The sequence below is a fragment of the Alligator mississippiensis genome, chromosome 5, assembly GCF_030867095.1.
Source record: "Alligator mississippiensis isolate rAllMis1 chromosome 5, rAllMis1, whole genome shotgun sequence".
Classification (NCBI taxonomy): domain Eukaryota; kingdom Metazoa; phylum Chordata; order Crocodylia; family Alligatoridae; genus Alligator; species Alligator mississippiensis.
Window position 1 is genome coordinate 35,507,270 of NC_081828.1, and position 22,779 is coordinate 35,530,048.

Consider the following 22,779-nt stretch of genomic DNA (forward strand, 5'->3'; position numbering starts at 1 on the left):
GTTAACCCAGGGTCGGAGGTGGCCCATGAGGTGGGGACAGCTGTGAGCCACAGGCCTGGGCACATCTGGTTGTGGGGCAGGGGAGTGGGCTGCTCTCTGCGCAGCGCCCATATACAGCTCGCAATCACATCTGGACTTTGGGATGGAAATGCATTTTCCAAAATTCCAGGAAAATTTAATTTCCATGGATTTTACGTAAAACCCTCAACCAAACAACCTCCCCACCCCCAAAGTGCTTATACATTGCTTTGGAAAGTGGGGACGCTGGGGCTCCTTTCTCCTCGCCCCCGGTCAAGGCCGCCACTTTCTGTGCGGCCCCAGGAGCGGCGACAGGACAGTCGGGCCGCACTCCCGACCCTCCAGGAAGGGGCGGCTCCAGCCCAGGCCCCAGAGGAAGAGCCCGCGGGCGCCGGGCACCGAGGGGCGCATCCCCCCGCGCTGGGCCGGGTCGGGCCGGGCCGGGCAGCAGCTGAGGGCAGCCGCTTCAGCCGCGGCTTCTGAGCCTGCGCGGGCGGACGGGGGGTGGGCATGCGCGGCGCGGCCCGGGGAAGCGGGGCACAACCCGGCGCTCGGTAACATTCGGCGGTTTTCGTGCAGGCCCGGCCGCCATTTTCTCGCTGCCTGTCTCCTGGCTGCCCGCGCGGCTCCCGGCCCTGGTCGCCACCGCTTTGTCCTGTTCGGCGATGGACGGGTGAGTAGCGGGGCGGCTGCGCCCCCCCGCCGCCGCCGCCGCCGCCGGCCCGCGGGAGGCAGGGGGGGGCCCCGAGCAGGGCGCCGGCGCTGAGGGGGCGCAGCTCCCCTCCCCCCGACTCCCCTCTGCGCGGGTGGCCGGAGGCGGAGGCCGAGGGAGGGCGTGGGGCCTGCCGGTGGGGGGGGGCTCCGGCTACCCTCGCCTCCGGGCCGCTTGCACAGCCCCGCCCGCCCTTTTGTCTGCAGGAGCTGCCCCGGCCCCGGCCCCGGCCCGAAGGCAGAGCCGGAGATGGGCAGGGGCGCGGTGCAGGCGTCCCTCTGAGGGACGGCCGCGGCAGGGAGCCTGGGTGGGCAGCCGGGGTGCACACTACAAGGCCTCCTTTTCTTGGAGGCTGTTGGTTATAGCCGCTGTCAACACAAACAGCCCTGCGTGGTCCTGCCCCCAGACTTCATGGGCCCGGCTGCCCTGCCCGGCCCGGACGAAGCTGTCTCTTGCCTGGCTTTGAAGCAGGCAGCCCATCCGCCATGGAGTCTGGAAAGGCCTGCTTGTTCTCGCAGGTGTCGTGGCCCTGCCGCAGACCCTTTCTGCAGAGGGATCCCCTGGAAATGGCACGTTTCGTGCGCAGTAGCTTGTTCTCAACTTTTTGTGGTCTTTGGGCAGTCGCTTTGGTATCCTGGCGGTATTGTAGCTTAAGCTGTTGTGTCCTGCTTCCCCGGGGAATACCCCCATCCCCCTGATGCCTGCCGGGGAATAGCTCTGTGTTGGGCTTTACCTGGCTGTAGAAGTTGTGGGGCCCAGGTGTGCACCCAGGTTGTTCCCTCTTTGAGTTCAGATCAGGAAGAGTACTCTTGGTCTTTCCTCAAGAGTTTGGTAGGATTATTGTTTTTAAAGGGCTGAACTTGACATTTAGGGTTTTAAAAAATAAAAATCTGACTTAAAAAAAAATCATAAATAAAAAAAACAGCTCCTTCTTTCCCACCATGAAAAATAAATTTGGGTACTATACTGATCTCAATTACTGTACTCTTATCCTGTCCGTGTTCCCAGAGGTATGTCCAGAGGTAACCTCCGTGGCCCTGTCCAGACACTAGCTAGAATGTATGTCTAGTATGTCTGGAGAGTGACATTGGATGAAGTGAGTTTGATGTGACTTGCTTCCCCTCAGTTTCTTAAATTAGGTAGCATTACTTTGTCTGTGTCTGACTGATGCTCTGGATACCTCATGGACCATCTGGTACTGTCAGGGACTCTGCTTGATAGCCTTTATTTGGAACATTTGACCCCACGCCCATTTTCTTTTCTCTCTCTCTCTCTCTCTCTCTCTCTCTCGCTGATGTTTTTTTGGAATCCCCTTTTCTCCGTCATGGAGAAAACTTTGCTGTTTTTGTGGCCCATTAGGTTGGAATCAACTTTCACAAATGCTAAAGTTACTTAAAATATGTTAAAGGAAGTTTAATTTTGTGAGGAAATTATATCCATTTTGTGCTTGTGGAAATACTTAATGTGTTTCTTATTTTCTTCACAGCATTGTCACTGATGTTGCAGTTGGCGTGAAGGTAGGATGTGAACCTAGCCAGTTACACATGGGCTAACTATTGGAATGAAATAAATTAATTTTTGGAATTGTTGATGCAAGCTGTAAGACTTCAATCACTGATTGTCAGCTGACACTTTCTTATGAAAGATATACTTTCATAAACCAAAAACTTTAATAAGGTAATTTGGAGGATCTCTAGAAAAGGTGTCAGACCAGTTACATCAGGCAGTTTAATGCAGTGCTGTTAACTTCTTATTTACAGTCTGTTGTAAATTATTTTTGAAAAGCATGTTTGAACAAAATTATTTTTGCTGTGAGATGGCCTTCAAAAGTAGTGTTATCTATGCTTTTCTTTCCCTTTCTCCCTCCCTATGTACAAACAACTTCCACAAAAATTAACAAGAGTTGTGCCTAGTAGGGTCTGAACATAAAACTAAAATTCATGATACAGATTTCAGAGCAGAAATTACTCACATCCTCACTCTTTCTCTCTCTCCTCCTTTGCCCCATAATGAATACACTTTTTATATCCAGTGAAGAACTTTGACGTTAATTTCAGTTGGCCTACTACCTAACTCTTGCAGTGGGTATTATATTTATCTGTTATGGGAACTGGATCAATATGAGCCAATCCTTGGTTGGAGCTGTTTGGGATGAATGTAGAGCTCTCAAGAGCAGTGGCATAGAGCTGTCTTTGAACTATACATTGTCACAAGTGAAGAACTAATGAATATATTATAGTTCTCTGGTATGCATAATATTTATTGAAGAGTGTTTGGTATTATGGAATTTTTTTATTATCAGCTGTTCTAGATACAAACTGCAGTGCACATCAAAAGTATATAATTTCATCTTCTCCCCTTTGAGCATTAAGCTATTTAGGTATGGCACAAGTCCTGTCTAATGAAATAATTTCTGTTAAATCATAAATTGTTTTAAATGGTTTCATAAACCCTGCTTGAGGTTCTAAAGCCAAAACTTTTCTTCCGTGGAAAATCATTTTATTCTTACAACTTTTACACTTCATCAATATGAACAACTTCAATGTTGATGGGACATATTTTCTCTGTGGTTAGGTCACCTTATTTTCTGTGCTTTAAAATTTTGGTATGAAATTTTCAGGTATCGTGCTGTCCACAAAATGTAAATAGTTTGGAGGGCATGCTTATTTTGGTTTTTCTCATGTACCATAAACAATAGTGGCAAGCTGTACCAGTTGTGAAGAGAAGCCTTTTGAAAACACGCACCTAAAAATTAGGTCAGAGGATCTGGAGTTAGACATCTGACACAGAGATGCTTGTGAGCATCCAACAGTGTCAGAAAGGCATGTTCCTCACCATTTGATTACAGAGTCCAAGCAGTGATCTTTGAAGAAAGCTAAAGTACAGTATGAGGGACAATGGTCCTTTTCAAACAGTTTGGTAATGATGAGATGATTGAGCTAGATTGTCTCCTGAGATGATGCCTGTAGCTTGAGGAGACCAGTATCGGGAATGGAAAAGGGAGTTTTTTCAACAATAGGCCTTTGTAATTAGGTATTAGATTTATACTATAGTTGCCACTCAGTCATGTTATAATTGCAGTAATGTCTAAGAAACATGAACGTAATTTTTGTCCCATTTTTACCTGGCACTATTCCGTGTTCATGGTGCATCCAGTAACTGGCATAAGGTTGTTTAATTTATCAAAAGTATTGATAACTTTTGCACAGACCTGGAGTTCAGATTGTCAGGCTAAGTCATTCATCTGCCTGGTTGGTTCCCCTTGCAAGCATTAAGAAATGTTGTATGTTAATTATGACTTTTACATCTTTAAGTTAGTTCCTGAAAATTAACAAGTAAATATTTAGATGTTTTGTTATACTTTGGGGATGTCTGAATTTAAATGTGGTTTTGAGTTTGAAAACTGGGTGCGTCTACACCTGTATATGAAGGCAAAGCAATAAACTCTGGCACTTATTATGTTGGAGTTTATTGCTTCTCAGTGCCACATTTATACATGTGCCCGGGACCGCAGCAAGTTGGGCCAGGTTGGAGTAGTGTCGGTTGGCAGGGGGCCTGGGGATCAGCCTGCCAGCCTGGGGCTACTCCAGCCTAGTTCAACATGCTGTGGAGGGGCTGGCTATGGTGTGGAGTATCTGGCTGGGTCGCAAAGGTGCTCCAGTGCAGGGTTAGCCGACAGGCAGCTTCTACAGTGAAGCATCCTTGTGCCCTAGCCAGCCAGGTCAGTAACTGCAGAGTAAAAAAATGTGCAGCAGGATAGGACTTATATTTACAAGTACTACCCTGCTGTGGATTTTATTAGTTTACTCTACCCTAATAGCCCTGCACATGTAGATGCCTAGGCATATACTGCGGAGCTAATTAGTCAACTCTACAGTAGGCATTTCATATAGACATGTCCTTTATGTTAGTGTCAGGTGGGGAGTGATGCACATTTCTAATATGTTGTTAACTGCTTCATAATTCCACACTTTTCTAATGTTGCTTAAGCCAGATCATTACATTTGCAAATCAGTTTTTGACTTGCAGACTTGTAAACATAAACATAGTAGCAGACACACTATACATAAACAGACTTGGCTAATTAAAAGAAGAATTGGAAAAGAATCCAGACTCATCAAGTCACCCTGATGTTTGTCTGTGGTTTTTAATATGTTCAGACCAATCAGGGTATGGTAATACAAAAGCCATGGACCTAATCAGCATAAATTACATAGTGCAGAAAAGCATACTAAAGGATGCTACAAAGTTTTGCATGGGTTTTCACTGAGATCAGAATAAATGCAGAGGTCTGCTCATATAGAGCTCACAATAAGATCTGGGCTTTTGGATGGAAATGCATTTTCCAGAATTCTGGGAAAATTAAATCTCCACAGATTTCATGTACCACCCTCCCCCCCCCACCAAAAAAAAAAAAAAAATTCTTATACTGTATATCACTTTTAGAAAGTGCAAAGTTGTTAGAAAAGTTCTGGTAAGAGCATTCGTGAATGTTAGGGAGACAGTGATGAATGTGTGTAAATGACCTCTACTTATTTGAAAGCCATGGAATCAGAATGTTGGGTTGTATGCAAAATCCCTTTTTTGTTACTATGCTAACACAGTAGAAGATAGAAAACTTTATTATTCTTAGTTATGCTTACACATGTTTATTTTGTGAACTGCAGTTAGTAGCGATGCATAAAAATGAAGCAGTACAACTCAAGACTCCAATAATGAAGGTGTGTCACCTCAGGCAGAAACACTTTAACTTCACTTCCTTGAAGAAAATAGATTGATGTTATGTTACCTTTTATATACAATAAATATTTGCACATATTTTTAAAATATGTAATCCAGAAACATTATGCTGCTGACTTCATTATAACCAAAAATCAGATGACCCGTCTACTGCATACTTCAGGCCTTGGGGTCAAGTTAAACTTCTAGTCCTATACGTTAGGGCTGTGTGAGGCTTCGGACAGATCTTCGGAAGCTTTGGACGCTTCGTGGTCCGGCCATAGGGTATAATGGGGAAACAATAAAATATCTATAACTTTGTTATTTTTTGTCCAATTTGGATGAAATTTTCGGAGTTGGTAGACTCTGCAGAGAGGATGAATCCTGACAAGTTTCAAGAAGATTGGTGCAGGGGTTTGGGGGGAATAGCACCCCAAATTCTTGAAAGCAAAACTCCTATCATGTCTAAACGTTACAGTATAGCAGGGTGAAAACTGCAGGCGTGGTAGCATTTACTGAGGCCACGAAGCCTGCCAAGTTTCAAGAAGATCAGTGCAGGGGTTTGGGGGAACTGCCCCTCAAGGTGAGGACAAGCAAACCTGGTGCTGTAGGTCTATCTGTCTATCTAGCTATCTAGATAGATGGATAGATAGCAGTGTTTTATTTTAATCATGGAAGAATGTGGATTTTGGGTAACTTTTTTTAATCTGAAAATTGGGTATTTTTTTATCAGAGAAAACCAGGATCCATTGTTATTAGGATAACTTCAAAGGGAGTTTTCCAGATTGAGGGGAAAAGAGGAAGAGAAAGTTGAATACCAGTATAGTGGGACAATTTTTTCTTAAGTTATTTTCCAATACTATTGTGTTTGGAGTCTCATTCCCAGAGGAGTTCATCTCTGAACCATGACACTTGAACACTATGGACTACCGTAACATTTTTCTGGTAAATGTTTTGTGACTTCAAAGTCATCCTTATCTTTCTGTGGGTTTTGTGCTTTGAAAAGAGCACGTAGCAGTAATGGACATGCAGGAAAAACACAAACATTAAATGGGGAAAATAGGATAAGAATGTTCTTGTTGTGTGTCCTGGTTAGGATTTTATTTATTTATTTATTTATTTATTTATATAGAGGTTGCAACTTTGTTAACAATCAAAATTCTTCTCAACTCAGTGTACCTTTTCTTACCAGATATGAAAAATTGTAAACTTTCCTTTTTTCGGGCAATATTGATAAATGTAGGAAAAGGTTGTGGTTTTTTTTTTTTTTTTAAGTAGAACCCTAAGTGAGGATTTTTGATGGGGAAAATTAAAAGTAAAAAACTTATTAAAAGTTTTGTTTATAATATGTATTGGTTGAAAAATATTTTGTCCTTTTTTTGTTCCATTTTTTAATGAAGAATATTTTTTTGAGAAACAGAATCTGAATTTTGTTTGTTTATGAGGAAACATGTTTTTAAAAGGCATTTCCATATGTGGGATAATGTAGCAGTAACATCAACAGAATATAGCTGAAGTCCAGAAGGCCTAATAATATTAAAATTCAGTAAGACAAAGTTTAGGGTTGGCATCAGGATTTGACTCCTGCTATAATGTGGCATAATCCCCATGAGGGAAATGCCAACAATTATGTTAGGTTTTTTATTTTACACCAAAAAATACTCAAACTTTAGTAATCCTGAAAGCTGTTCAATGACAACTTTTTAAGTGGTGATTTTTTTTTTTTTTTTAAGTCATATTGACTTGAATTTGATTCAGTTCCTTTTTAAGGGTTCCCCCCCCCCGCCCCCTTTGATATTCCTAATCTGGATCAAATACCTTTTAAGAAGGTAGAGTGCAACAATATTCTGTCAACTGACACTGTACACATAAGAATTAGGGAAGTTAAAAACAGGAGAGAATACTTGAAGCAAACTTGGGCTGTGGCGTATGAGTGCTGTGGCGTAGAAGTTTATTCTTTCTGCCTATTGCTTAATAGTTTCTGACATCTAGACTTCGATGCTTTATGGGCAGGTATTTCTCTTAAAAATGCATCTGATCCAGTAGGTTTATAGGGGGTTGGAAGTCTGATCATGGCAGATTTAGATCCACGTGGCAGTAGCTAAAATATTAAGTTGGTCCAGCAAGAAACTCTGACATGTTTTCCAGTTAATGACCTTAATTTTCTCAAAATAATGCAAAATACTCTTGCTGCTCTGATCATTGAAATGAAAGGTAATACTTGGTAATTCTTCTGTTTTTTTTACTTTTGTTTAACTGTGCATTAGACTTGAGCAAGTGGTTTTTATCTTGTACCCTGTCCCCTTCCCTCCCCACCCCCCATACTTTCTTACCTGCCTTTATATGGTAAGTTATTGTATAAGAACTAGTTATTGCTGTAATAGGTAGTAGTAGTAGACTACTTTTTTCCCCCTTTCCTATAACTCGCATGGAGAGTAGCTTCCCAGCTTTAAGTTAGTTACAGTCGAAGGGAATTTAGTGCCCCAGTGTTTCACACTCAGACTTGCTTATTGATACTTATGTGGCTGGTTTTAATCTTTTGTCTTCCTGTCTCTCTAGCTTTCTAAGAAATTGGCTATGCCTGTTTTCTGTTGTGACAGTTGAGGTCAGGGGAAAGGTTCAAGTTAAAAATTACTAAGTTTAAATGTGATCACTATGTTCTTGATAGTGGTTTAGTCCTTGACTACAACTTCTTTCTTTCTGGCCTGATGAGAGGGGCTAGGTTGACTGGGTTGTAGGGTACAGTGGGAGGCTCATCTTTTCTCAGGTGCGTGGTATGTCGCGACTCAGATTTTACAAGCTTTATAGAAGAACTGATTTAAGTCTGTGCGGGCCGGGAGCAATCTGAGGCCCTTTTTTTGCGTGGCGGGCTGTGGCCAGCAGCCCGGACACGCCGGGTCAGGGAAGGCAGGCAACATGCTAGAATTAGGCACGGACGCTTAATGGTTGTTTAAGATTGTTTACTTACACCGTAGATGGTCGCGGTGCAGGCTGGAAAGCTTCCAGGAGTACTTTGCTTAAATCCTAGTTTTAGGACTCAGACAGAGCTCTGGATTCACTCACACGAAGTTTTCGAGGCTCCGTGGAACTTGCATGCAGGGAAGGGTACGTCGAGGGATCGTTCAGCGACGGGGAGAGGCGAGAGGCTGATCAGACCCCTGTTGCCTTCTTGATATTCACGCTGGGTCCAATAGGCTCCGCAGCGCTTAGAGATCTTCGTGAGACGTGAAGTCTCCTCCTCCTGACGTTCATGGAGTCCTCCAACTTGGGCAGAAACCACTCAAGCCTCTTATATGGCTAGCAAGCCAATCGCTACCCGCCATGTAGGAATAATTTAGAACTAGCCAATAGTGGGGCACGAATCTAAATACAAATGGCGGGAACTCCTCGCAACGTGCATTTCTGTGCTGCAACGAAGAAATGCACCCTGCAAAGAAAGCTACAAACGGCGGGAAAATAATTTAGCAGTGCCGAAGCGCACACAAACAAAAATCACACCCTTGGGTTGTGACAAAGTCAAAATCCCCTAGAGTGCCCTGAAAGTCTCTACAAAGATGTAGTATGTTTTGTCTGCATATTTTTTTACTAGATTTATGTATTGCCTTATCCGGGGGGGCTGGGGGGAGAACGCTGCTGCTGCTTCTTGTGTCCTTGTCATAGACTAGATGTTTTTCCAGTATCATGCACAAGCAGTAGCTCTTTTTCTGCAGTGATGTCCTTTGTACAGGTGTTACCAAAGAGTTGGCAAACAAGCAGGTGCTTCATGGTCTGCAGTTCACCACACTTGCTTGTATTTGTGTCATTATAGTAGCCCCATTTGATCATGCTTGTTTTTGATCTTCTAGTTTGTGTGCACAGGTGGTTCAGGTATCGCCATGTTGACCAGTCTGTCAGCCCCTCTGGGACGGTCCTCCTGGGGTTCCAGGTCCATTTCAGGGCATCTGATTGTGCATAATCCTTCCATAACCCCAGGGTGCAACACTGGTCACAAAACTTTAATGTTTTAAGCCATTTGGTTACATGTGTGACTACACACATGATTGGCCAAGGGGGCCCTGATGGCCCCACCCCTTGCTGCTGATTGGCTGTGGGGGGCTGCCTGTCATGTGGCCCTACCCCTTGCCGCTGATTGACTGGGCGGGGGGGTTGTCCGTCATGCAGCCCTCCCAGCCAATGAGCGGCAAGGGGTGGGGGCAGCAGCTTTCTTGCCAGCAGCCTTTTTCTAAGCTAATACTAAAACTATACAAGTAACCCTGTCTTGCAACTACAGGGCATAGCACTCTAACCTGCCACAGATAAAGCAGGTGGACAGTGCAGCATTTCCTTAAAAATTCATCATGTGAAAACTAAATATACATGAAATTAAGATTTGTTTCCTGTAAAATTGAGCAAAACTTGTAAGTGCTTATTATCTTGGGTAGGAGACTTGCTCATGTAGTAGGAAGACTCAAGACTTTTAATGTTTCAACCCCCGGGAGTCGCAAGCTATAAATGTTTGAAGACATGTTATACTTTGGACTTGGAAGAAATGTATACAGGTGAACAGGAACTACCTGTTGGACTGGCATAGTTATTAAATGTGCAGGCACATCATGAAAACAAATATTGTTTTTTTTGTTTGCATTTCAACTACTGTCACACCCTGTTAGAAGTTGGGATGTTTTACAGAGGAGCTTCTTTAAATCTTAAACTGCCTATCTTTGGACTTGGGATGCTCCTTGCAATACATAAGAAACTTCGCTGGGAATAACTATATGCAGTAAATATGCAGTGTAAATAATGCTCCCAATAACTTGCCCCTTTCATTCCTCAAATGTGTCCTAGTGTTTACTTGAAACAGAGATGCAACATCAATAAATCAAGCTCAAAAGGACTTTTTTAGTATTAATTTTTCAATATCTTAGAGTTCTCTTTGATATCCATTTTATACCACATTTTAATAAAATAAACCAAACTATCCAGATATTAATTGCCTAATATTGTGGTAGATGACCGCAGTATCACACTTTAAAAAAAGGCTTAATTCCATTAATTTTTAATTGACCATTTCTAGTAAACCCCCACATTATATTTTATTTGCTTTGTCAGAACAGAATACAGATTTGTGACATGCCCCTAACCTTAATAAATCTATTAAGCTGGTGCAATCACAACTATTGTGAATGATGGCATTTTGTTTAGAAAAGTTAACATATTGGGAAGATTGTGGATAGATGCTTGTCTTAAATTTTCAAGTGGCTTGGCTTTTGATAGTTCCTTACAAGTAATCCTACCTTGTAGTTTAAAATAAAAAAGATAGAAAATTATCTTTTTCTTATTATTTTTATTTTTCTTACTTCAGATACAGCAGGATTTGTATTAGTATTTAATGTATTTTTAACAATCTGGTAAAATGAAGAAACTAGTTGGCCTAAAACTAGTGATCAGCTAAATATATGTTCATAAAACTTGGAAAGATTATGATGGCTGAAATGATCTGTTAAAATTAAGAATGTGAGTAACTAGATAGTTTGGATAAGACTTCAAAGTAATATGTACTGGGCAGAACATTTAGAAAAAACTAATTGTACCTAATGATAGGTAGTGATCTTCAGAGCAAAGAACTATGGCTATTTCTCTGTTTTTAATTCCTCCCTTCCTATAGTTGGATCCTACAAATTATGGAAGAGCTAAAATCTTTTAAATTATTTTGTGCACGTACAGTTTCTTTATTCTGTTGAATTCATGTGCTTTATTTACCATATATGAAGAAAATAATGCATATGTTGTTGACATCTGTTAGTAGCAAGATACCAGTACTCTGGTGTTAGTTTATTCCTAAATGGCTGTTGCTGTTATGGGGATCAACAGCAGCCTGTTTTTTTTTTTTTCTTCTTGCATCGAAAATAGCTATTAATTGAATTCATGCTACAAGTGCCTAATTCTGTTTTTAGGTTTCAAAAACGACCAAAAGAACCACCATGGTAACCAATTTAACATACATGAAAAAAATCATTCTCACCCTCTTAATTCAACATGCCATCATGTTTTCTTGACTTGGAGTCATTTCTCTGGCCCAGTAGCAGCAGTACTGCTGATTTAACCCCTTATCAGTTGGGTCTTCAAACATAGGCAAGTATATAGCCAAAACCACATCAGTTACCCAGCCTTCTCTTTGTCATATTGCTAGGAAGTGGAATAATGTTTGAGAAAGTGGAGGCATTGTACTCTTCAACATCCTTCTCTTGCTCTTTTTCCCAGGCACGGCATGAGATTTCACAGTCTTGTCTTTCTGGGAATAAATAGATACTTGTTTTCATTGCATCATTGAAGCAATGAAAACCTGCAACTATGCAAAATGTGAAGGTTTGCTACATTGCAAAATGTAAAAGTAAGAATGTCTTGCAAGTTTACTGATTCCAGGACTATCTTAATATCTACTTCGGGGTGCTCATCAAAGGCAACAAAAATTCAGTTTGTGACCTCTGATTTGGTAGTGCCTCTGATCCAGAGGTTCCTTCAAAGATGCATTTGGGATTTTAAATTTGAGCTGAATGTTAGTGAGGACCACTCTATGGATTTTGCTGGGTTGCCTATGAAAGGTCGAATCTTGCTGTTCGGGTTGTAGAGCTGCTGATCCCACTTTTTCAGGCATATGATGAAAGAATCTTTGGCTATCGAGGTATTTGCTAACTAGTCATAATTGAGGGGAAGCTCAGTAATGTCCTTTGGAAAGTATCTGGGGTATTTTGACTTCCCAAAAATCAGAGCCATCCCTAGGGTACGTTGAATCTGGGTGACCGCCCTGGACCCTGTGAGTTGTGGGGGCCCCGCGGAGCTGGGAGGAGTGGCTGTGGCCCCTCCTGTGGGGTCTGCCTGGAACTGGCAGCTCAGCCCTGCACTGCAGAAGAAGCATGCAGACCACCCCGCTCCTTTGTAGGGGTACCGCGGCCCTGTGCAGTGTTAAGGGGGCCCCGCACAGGCTCATTTGCCCTGGGCCCTGTCCCCCCCCTAGGTTCAGCTCTGCTGAAAGTTATCTGCTGATGTTTGTCATTCCCATCTGTTTTGAAACACATGAGCAAAGCTAATATGTCCTTTGAAACTTCCACTTTCCTGTTTCCTACCTACCTACTTTCTCTTTGCTCTTTTATATAAGTGGGGTTGAAGCGTATCTTCCACATACTGAACCATTTGCCTTAGTCTTTCAGTCCAAGTGCAGCAGAGAGCTGGAAGGCAGAAGGCAGGGTAGAGGTGGATGGTATAGGCTAACTAAATCAAAGATGTATATTCATTTTGTCTATAAAATGCGTCTCTGCCTTGCCTTCTGCCTAACTTTGGACTACCACAGCTAACTACCTCTCTTTCTGTTCAGGGAGCTGAAAGGTCTCTTGGATTATAGGTAGGAATGCACTGATTCCTCTGCTGGCTTCTGCATAAACCAGAGAAAGAGGATCGAATCAACTCTGGCACTCTTTGCACTAATATTTGTGAATACCCTTCTGCCTGGCTGTTGTATTTGGCTGAAAGTTTATCCATTTATCTCCAGATTCTGCATAGGGCTAACCCCTGCAACTCCTGCTTGACTTGATCTGGGTACTTGCTAGACCCAGGAGCTTGACAGTCTCGTCTCCAGTAGTTTCACTCAGAGCCAGAGACCAGTTGACAGTTTTCCTTGCCTTGGTTAGCAACCCAATGAAAGCCTAGAGCATTGGGGGCCAACATTTTTGGTAGGTATGCCACAGGTTAGCCTCACACCCTCCTCAAGTGCACTCAGGTCCCCTTCCTCTGCTCAACTTGCTGTCTTGTTTTCTACTCCTGGCCTGTGTTCCCTGTTCAACCTGCAGGACTGTTTTCTGCTTCCTGATCTATCTGCTACTGTGCTGCCTCTCTCCTCCCTGATCATCTTCCCTGCCCCCTGCAGGGCTTCCCTCTTATGCTGTTGACCATATGCAGGAAGTTATTTTTACGGTTTAATGTGGTCCGAGGGCCCTGAGCATCCCCGTCTGCTGCTGCCTGCTAGGGCTGCACACCATGGAGAGGAGTGTGTCCCCATACCCTCTACTCCCTCATACCCACACGCTGCCCACCCAAGCTCTGCACTACCACCAGCAGCACTATGATCCCTGCCCCTGCCCAGCTGCAGCTCCTCCTCCACTGCTTCCCTAGCCTGCTGCTCTAAGTGAGTGGGACACCAGGGAAGCCAGGCAGGTCCCCAGAGGCTGCAGAAACCCTGCCTGGAAGCTGCTTGCTGGTGAGAACCGGCCCTTCTGCCCACAAGGGTGGGAGTGAGGTGCAATAGGGTATGTTGAGGGGAGGAAGGATATATGAGGGTACCTCGCTTCACCCTTGTGGGCAGCAGAGCTGGGTGGGGTACAGTTTGTTGGTGGGCGCTGAGGGCCAGATGAAAATGCCTGGCAGGCCAGATCCAGCTGGTGGGCTATATTTTGCCCAATCCTAGCATAGAGGATGTGGCTAGATATGCTGGTCACCAACTATTATGAGTGAGGTCAGCTGTCACCTGGTCAATAAATACTGCTCTTTACAGCACCGTAGCTAGTTCTTATTACTCATCTGAAAATGAATGTTAGAGAAAAAGTTCCCAGTGGAAAAAAGTTGCAGGTGAAGTAGGTGTTGCTGCAGAAAGTTGTCTGTTGTTTCTTAAGGAGGCTTCATGTTCAAAGTCTAATTGGAACAGTTACATGTGTCTAACAATTTTCCCTACATGTGGAATCTCACTACACCAGTTCTATACAGATGATTTTCTGAGTAAAGCTAAACTTAAAATATTCTGCTACATATCTTGAATGAAAGGCTGTGTTCAGGGGTCAGGATGAGACAGTGCAGCCTAAACAGAAAAGACACATAGATCATTTTAAAAGAGGATAGGTCTGATAGCCTCCAAATTCATTTTGTGAATTAGTGGTTCATCAGACAGTCTGTCTCGGGTTAATGTTCTGGATGTATCCAACCCTAACATTTTTGTTCTGGCTTTTATGTAAGATTAAGAATGATGATTCCCTGGTCTTAATAGTTTACACGTTACCAGAATCCACATAGTATCCATCATGTTTCAAAAATAAAAATGAAGAATTCCTGAGAGTCAAGAGAGCAAAATCCCTGTCTTCCCCTTCCTTCTCTCCACTTCTCCTTTGCCACCCAGCTAAAATGTGCATGTTCCCTTGGTCTCTCCATGTGTGGCAGCTGTTGACCATATGCAGGAAGTTATTTTTACAGTTTAATTTGGGGAAAGTCTGTGAATTTATTAAACTTATCAAGTGAATAGTATGGGAAGTTAATTCAGATACAGGGGGGAGGATTGTATCTTCTAAAACAATGAAAATCTCAAGTGTGCAGTACTGCTATATTTTAGGATGTGTGTGTTGTTTCTTTCAAATAGAGATGTAACAGTTCTGCTTATTACTAATGGTAACTGATCAAACAGTTATTACCACTAGTTATTTTTTTTCCATTGCAGATGTATCCATCAGCAAAATGTATGCATAGAAATTGGTTGTTTAAATTTTGTGTATGTGCCCTTCATGAAGTATTACCTAACTACATATTTTGAAATGTCATTTCCAAATATTTGCATGCTAAATTCCATGCTGATTGTATATCAGTTGAAGAGAAGGTAGATCTGTATTGAAACAACATAAAGGGCTAGAAAACCTGAGTGGCAGCATTAATTCCTATAGCTGCCAGAACCATTGTTTCAGAGCAGTTCTGATACCCAGGGTGTTAATGCTGCTTCCACCTGCACCACCCTTTATTCCTAAACCCCCCCCCATTTCCGGCAGTGGGTAAGGGGCTTGGGAAGGAGGTGAGCAGCATTAACTCTGTGGGTTCTGGAGCCATGCTAAAACAGCAGCTCCAGCAGCCATCAGGTTTAATGTTGCTGCAACAGGAACTACAGTGATGAGCCTCACAGGCCGATTTCGCCCATGGAAGTAGATGGTCCAGCCTGTGAGAAGCCCTATTGGCCAAATGACCCCCCTGCAGGCTGAATCTGTCCCAAAAGTCATAAGTTTGACACCCTGATATGAGGAAATCTGTGTATTGCAATACTGACAACTTTCTTCTCTTTATTAGAAACAACAACATCCCTCTTGTTCTTACAAACAGTCTACATCAATGGCATACCTGAAACTTCAGCAAATCTGAACAAGGGGTTAAGATTTTCAAAAATGCTCATCATTGGCTTACTAATACTCATGTTGCATTTGGCCTATGTTGTCTAAAAGTCTGCTTTGGTCTATATCTGAGGTGTCAACAATATGGTCCTTGGGCCTCATCCAGCCCATGGAGCCCTAGTTTTCGACACATGGATCTTAAACTGACCCTGTGTGCTGCATACTGGATGCGTTAGCCCAGACCCCCGGGCGGAATGTGGTGCACAAAGCCCATCTAGCATGTACTGCATGTAGTGTCTGCTAGACTGAAACTATGCAGTGGCTCCAGGGCCAGACAATCCCTGTACACTGGAGCCGGCATGCAGGGCCAGATAAGTGCGGGTGCTGTATGCAGTGGGTGCCATGTGTCAACCCCACGTGCCTTACACACCGTGGTCCCTGAACTGGGGCCAGTGCATGTTGCACATGGCATCTAGGGCAGATTTGTGGTGTGTCCTGCATGAGCTTTCTGCACCAGACAGATCTTGCATGCTGGCTTCAGGGCTGCGTTGAGTCCATGAACTGTCCCTATACACCGAAGCCAGCATTCAGGTCCACTTCAGCATGAGCACAATGGGCAGCATATCATAGAATCATAGAAAATTAAGGTTGGAAGGGACCTCAGGAGGTCATATAGTCCAATCAGCCCCATGCTCGAAGCAGGGCCATTCCTGACTAGATCATTCCAGCCAAAGCTTTGTCTAATGCAGTCTTGAAAATCTCCCAGGATGGAAGTTCCACAACTTCTCTGGGTAACCTGTTCCAGTGTTCTACTACCCTCCTAGTGACAGAGATTTTCCTAGCATCTAATCTAAACTTCCCTTGCTGCAACTTGATGCCATTGCTCCTTGTTCTGTTGTCGGTTGCCACTGAGAACAGTTTATCTCCATCCTCTTTTGAACCTCACTTCGGGTAGTTGAAGGCTGCTCTTAAATCCCTTCTAAGTCTTCTCTTCTCTAAACTAAATAAGCCCAGTTCCCCCAGCCTCTCCTCAGAAGTCATGTTCCCCAACTCTCAAATCATTGTTGTTGCCCTCTGCTGGACTCACTCTAGTTTGTTCACATCCTTTCTGTAGTGGAGGGCCCAAAACTGAATACAGTACTCCAGATGTGGTCTCATGAGTGCTGAATAGACGGGAATAATCACTTCCCTTGACCTGCTGGCAACATACCCTTGGCCTGTCACGTCCTGAGCCGTGTGCAGGGAAGCAGCAGCTGGGCCGGCTTTGCTATGTTCTGTTTGGGACGGGACAGGCCCATCCAGGTTGGCACTGGCCAGGATAAGCGGCAGCGGAGCCACATGCTGATTCCCCGCATACTGCTCAGGACTGGCTCAGCCGCAGTTTTCCCTCCCCAGTGCTGACCCGACCAGGCCCGTCCTGAGTGGCATGTGGTGCAACCAGCCTAATCATGGCTTTCCCCCTCCTTTCAGCCCAGTGGCACGTGGCAAAGCTGTGGCTTTCCCTTTCCTTAGCTGGCCCGTCCCAGCCTGTCCCAAGTGACACGCAGCCCAGCTGCCGCTTCTCCTCACTGGTACTGACCCGGCTGGACCCATCCCATCCCATCCCATCCCATCCCATCCCATCCCATCCTGAGAGGCAAACAGCTGAAGCAGGCCCAGCCGTGTCCACATGCTGCTCGGGACAGGACAGGCCCAGCTGAGTTGGCACTGGAGAGTAGAAGCAGTGGCTGAGCATGTTGCATGGGACTAGCCCAGCCGGAGCGGCACATGGCTCAGCTCCGCCGTCCCCTTACTTGCGCCGACTTGGCCTGTCTGGTCCCAAGTGGCATGCAGCTCAGCCACTGCTGCTCAGTGGTGCCCACATGGCCAGGCCCGGCCTGGCCCGAGTGGCATGCGGGAAGCCGATCCAGCTGTGGCTTTTCCTTCCCGGTGCTGGCCTGGCCAGGCAGGTGCAAGTAAGGGGAAGGCATGGCTGAGCTGAGTGCCGCTTGGGATAGGCTGGGCCGGCACTAGGGAGGGGAAGCTGCGATTTCTCATTACCTCCGCTGGCTTGTCTTGTTCTGTTCTGTCTGGTCCTATGCTGCACATGGCTTAGTGGCCGCATCTTCTTCTCGATGGTGCTGGGCCTAGTCCATCCCGAGTGGCACACAGGGAAGCCGTGACTGGGCCTGCTTCAGCTGCCTGCTGCTTGGGACGGGCCAAGCCTGGCTGAGTCGGCACCAGGGAGGACTAGCGGGAGCTGAGCCACATGCCACTCAGAACTCACCAGGACGGGCTGGCTTAAGTAAAGGGAAGCCATGGCTTTGCCATGTCCTGCCTTGGATGGGCCAGGTAGGCAGTGGGGAGGGAAAGACCTGGCCGGGCTTGTCCTGTCCTGTCCTGTCCTGTCCTGTCCTGTCCTGAGTGGTACGCGGCTCAGCCGTGCCTTCCCCTTACTTGTGCTGGCCTGGCCAGGCTGGCACAGGGGAGGGAAAGGCACGGCTGGCCCAGTTTTGCTGCATGCTGCTCGGGACAGGCTGGGCTAGGGTTACCATATTTTCAGTTCCAAAAAAGAGGATGCCTGTCATGCGTGCATGTATAAAGGGGCAGAGTGTGTGTGTGTTCGTTCATAGAGCGAGCCCCACACGCACACCCCACCATACACATGCACTCAAACCCCCTCACACTACTATACATGCAGACCCCCACACCCCCTCATGCACCCCAGCCACCCTCCCACCACACACAGCTCCCCACAAACCCCATACCCACCCACACACCACATATCCTCATGCACACCCACGTGCTCCCTCACCCCACATACCTACATAGTCAGAGCTCCCCACAAACCTATACCCACCTCCCACAATATTGGGAGACTTCATTTTAAGCTATTGTGCAATCACCTCTATGGACATTACACAAACACATGGAAATGAGGACAAAAATATATATTTTTTAAAATCAAATTAATGCTGTAGATATTTGCTTTTTAGAATATAATATGGTATTTTTCTGGTTCCAAGACAGCAAAACCCTTTGCTGGAAAGACTTGTTCTGGGGGCAATTGGAAGGATGTCTGGTGGCATCGGTCAGTGGTTAGGGGGTGGCCCTTCTGGTCACAAGATGGAGACCAGAGGGTGGGGCACCTGTCGTGGGGCGGGGCTACCCAGGCAGCCCTCAACAGCTTGCCAGAACTCAGTAAGTGGCCCTCCGTCCAAAATAACTGCCCTCTGCTGTGCTACTCCCCCAGCTTGGTGTCATCCGCATATTTGCTGAGGGGTGTATTCTGTGCCATCTTCCAGGTTGTTGATGAACATACTGAACAACCAGCCCCAGGACTGACCCCTGGGGTACTCCACTTGATACTGGCTGCCAACTAGACATTGGTACAGTGATTACTACCCTCTGAGACTGATGCTTCAGTCAGTTTTCTGTCCACCTTACAGTTGATTCATGCAGCCTGTATTTTCTTATCTTGCCTGCAAGAGTGTTGTGGGAGACCATATCAAAAGCCTTGCTAAAATCAAGGTATACCACATTCACCGATCTCCCTGCATCCACAGAACCTGTCAACTCATTATAGAAGGCAGTCAGGTTGGTCACCTTCTTCTCCTCCACGTGCATAGAAATGGATCCTTTGAGGATCTCCCTCAGCACCCTTGGGTGCATGCCATCCAGTGCCATGGACTTGTATATGTCCAGCTTTTCTAAATAGTCCCTCATCTGTTCTTTCACTACTGCTGGCTGCTCAACTCCTCCCTAAACTGTACTGCCCACTGCAGTACTCTGACCTTGCTTGTGAAAACTAAGGTGGAAAAGGCACTGAACACTTCAGCCTTTTCTGCATCCTCTGTCACTAGGCTGCCTCCCCCATTCAGTAAGGGACTCACACTTTTCCTGATCCTCCTCTTACTACTAACATACTTGTAGAAACCCTTCTTGTTACCCTTTACATTCCTTGCTAACTGCAACTCTAGTTGTTCTTTGGCCTTCCTGACTACCCCTGCATATGCAAGCAATGCTCTTATACTCCTCCCTAGTTGTTTGGCCAAGTTTCCACTTCTTATAAGCTTCCTTTTTGTGATTTGGTTTCCTAGAGAGTTCCCTGCTAAGCCTAGCTGGTCTCATGCCATACTTGCTAGTCTTCTGGCACATCAGAATGATATATTCCTTCACTCACTAAGGCTTCTTTGAAGTACAGCCAGCTCTCATGGACTCTTCTCTCCCCCATACTAGCTTCCCAGGGGATCCTGCCCATGAGTTCCCTGAGCAAGTCAAAGTCTATTTTTCTGAAGTCCCGGGTCTTTACTTTGCTGCTCTCCATCCTTTCTTTCTTCAGGATCCTGAACTCAGTCATCTCATGGTCACTGCTGTACAAGTTGCCATCCACTACTACATTCCCCACTAATTCATCCCTATTTGTGAGCAGCAGGTCAAGAAAAACATTGCCTCTAGTTGGCTGCTCCAGCGCTTGCACTAGGAAGTTGTCCCCAACACTCTTCAAAAACTTCCTGGATTGCTTGCACACTGTTGTATTGTCCTCCCAGCAGATGTCAGGGTGACTGAAGTCTCCCATAAGAACCAGGGCTTGTGATTGACAAACTTATGCTAGTCTTTTGAAGCAAGCCTCATCTACCACTTCCACCTGGTTTAATGGTCTACAGCAGGCACCCACTACAACTTCACCCTTGTTGCTCCCCTCTAACCTTAACTCAGAGACTCAACAGGTCTATCTCCAGTTTCGTACTGGAGCTGTGAATAGTCACATGGCTCTTGTATGTAAAGTGCAACTACTCTTCCTCTTCCCTGGCTGCCTTTCCTCAACAGTTTGTACCCATCCGTGACAGTACTCTTGTCATGCAAGCTATCTCATCAAGTCTGTTATTCTAATCATGTCACAGTTCCAGGACTGTGGAAGGACTTCCAATTCTTCCTGCTTGTTTCCCAGGCTCTGTGTGTTTGTGTACTGTAATAGTAAGAGCTTTGCTGATGCGAATAGCAAGAGTTCTGCATGCTGATTCCATAATAGGCTGGTGAAATGGCACGTAGCCTCCTGCTCCGTGAGCGTGACCAAACCATGAACCTAGACAGTAGAATGTTGTAATACAGTGAAATGTGGTAAACACCAGGTGTGTTGGATTGGATCACGACTCATCCCTAAATTACTAGCTCGAGATAACGTTATTTACTTCAGACTATATAAGCTGTACATTCTTAAGTTGCAATGGGTTCCTCCACTCTGGCAAGAGTCCTGACTTAGCCTGTGCTGGGGCTCTGCGTATCGCATCCCCGGGATTGGGATGCTCCGGGGCCAGGGGAACCATGTGAGGTGGTGGCTGCCGCCTGAGGCCAATGTGAGGTGACCGTCCTCTCTGCTCTGTTCTATCGCCTGCCTCTGCGAGTATCCTTAAATAAAGCTTTGCAAGGGTGAAAACAACCGTGAGTACGTCCTTTGTTCAAGCGCGGGGAATCTTCTGAACTCAGTAGTTCATTCTAAGACATGTACAGACACCTGAGGTTAACTAGTTGATTGCCCTGATTTCTCAGGAAGTATGAGAGCACCTCCCCTGTTGCGCCCTCCTGCTTGCCCTTCCTCCTGGTTGCCCGCTTTCCCACTTACCTCAGGGCTTTGATCTCCACCCCCCAGCTAACCTAGTTTAAAGTCCTCCTCACTAGCGAGCCGGTCTGTGAAGATGCTCTCCCCACTTTTTGTAAGATATATTCATCTCTTCCCAGCAATCCTTGGAACATCAGCATAGTCAAAGAAGCCAAAGCCCTGCTAGTGACACCACCTGCACAGCCAAGCATTGATTTGCAGGATGCACCTGCTCCTGCCCGGACCCTTTTCCTTGCCAAGGATTGAAGAGAAACCATCTGAGTGCCTGCCCCTTCACCCTTGCACCAAGAACCCTGTAGTCACTTTTGATCTGCTCAAGGTCTCCCCTGGCAGCATTATTGGTACCCACATGTAGGAGCAGCATAGGGTAGTAGTCAGAGGGCCGGGTGAGTCTTGGTAATCCTTCCGGGACATTATATGCCCTGCATCAGCCCCGCTGGCTACATGCATCATGAGCTCTGGTGGCATGCAGGGGTGGACTAGATGTGCCTACTGCATGCAGCTGGTCTAGGGTGTGTGCTACTTTCTATGTCCTGCTGGACAAACCTTGTGAGCTGGCTCTGGGGCTGTACCAGATTGGATTTACAGACCAGCCCCATGCATCAGAGCCAGCATGCACTGTTGGTCTGGCATCAGGGTAGATTTGATTTAAATCAAATTGATTTTAAAATCATGATTTAACTCACGATTTAAACCAGCAGTCAGGAAGCCTCAATTTAATTGTTTTCTCTTCAAAATGTGATTTCTTGCTGTTTGATATACCCTTAATATATATTATTTACACCTCAGAGATGGTTATGTTTTGTTTTTAAAAGGTACACAGTATGCATTTTAAAGCAGACTTCTGTTAGTATTTTTTCAGAATAATTTTTTCAGCTACATCAGAAAACTGAATTATGATTTTATGTTATTTACCAAAGCTAATTGAACCAGATAGTTCACCTCCCAGTGACTTTATAACTATCTCCAGATTAATCATGGTTATTTGGGGGATCTTTTTGCCGTGTCGTATTAGGACAACAACCATCCCCAAAAACAACAGACGTTTAAATTGTTTTATGTAACTAATCCAAAATACATAATTTGTTGTTTATTTTTTCAACATCAAACGTGTATAATTATTTTAACAGAGCAAGCGTATGTATTTTACATTTTTTAACTATTTTAGTTATAAATGTCAACTGTGTTTTTAACCAAAATTAAATAGATTATTTCAGCCCGGTCAGCATGAGAAACTTAAAATACTGGGTTATGCAGCAACCTCAGTCTTCACCTTCCTCTTCCTGTTTATTCATAGACTGGAAAAGAAAGACAAGCTTTCCTCCTACTTCAGTTCCCAAGGGATTTTCTCAATTTAGAATGAATTAGTCCAAAGCAAGAAAATGTTCTTTCTACACGTGCAGAAGAAGCTACTGCTATTAAAAGCTGGATTGTCCCTTCAGTAATCTCTGATGGATCCAGGTGCTTAAGGGACTTCCACCAGTTCACTGGTGTGACTTTTTCTTTAACACTTCATCAGCAAACATGCATTTCTTGAATGGTTCACCCTTAGCCCTGAATTGTATTATAATTGGTATTATGGAGGGATGATTGCTAGATGCCCATGTCATAGCCAACTCATT

The 22,779-nt window shown here is 44.9% G+C and overlaps 1 protein-coding gene across 6 annotated transcripts in view; it reads left to right on the forward strand.

The window, feature by feature from the left end:
- The first annotated feature begins 391 nt into the window (after nucleotides 1–391).
- PTBP2 (polypyrimidine tract binding protein 2) overlaps nucleotides 392–22,779 on the forward strand; it is a 99,652-nt gene continuing 77,264 nt past the window's right edge. For 2 of the 6 annotated variants that reach the window (XM_019479070.2, XM_006265258.4), the window contains exons 1-2: nucleotides 393–691; nucleotides 2,217–2,247. Coding sequence is in view for 4 of the 6 variants with exons in the window: in XM_006265258.4 (XP_006265320.1) it covers nucleotides 684–691; nucleotides 2,217–2,247 (39 nt within the window). In the remaining 2 variants the exon portion in view is untranslated. Of the gene's footprint in view, nucleotides 692–2,216; nucleotides 2,248–22,779 lie in introns of all 6 variants that reach the window. The other 4 variants (XM_059728071.1, XM_014599714.3, XM_019479069.2 and 1 more) reach the window with 4 other exon arrangements.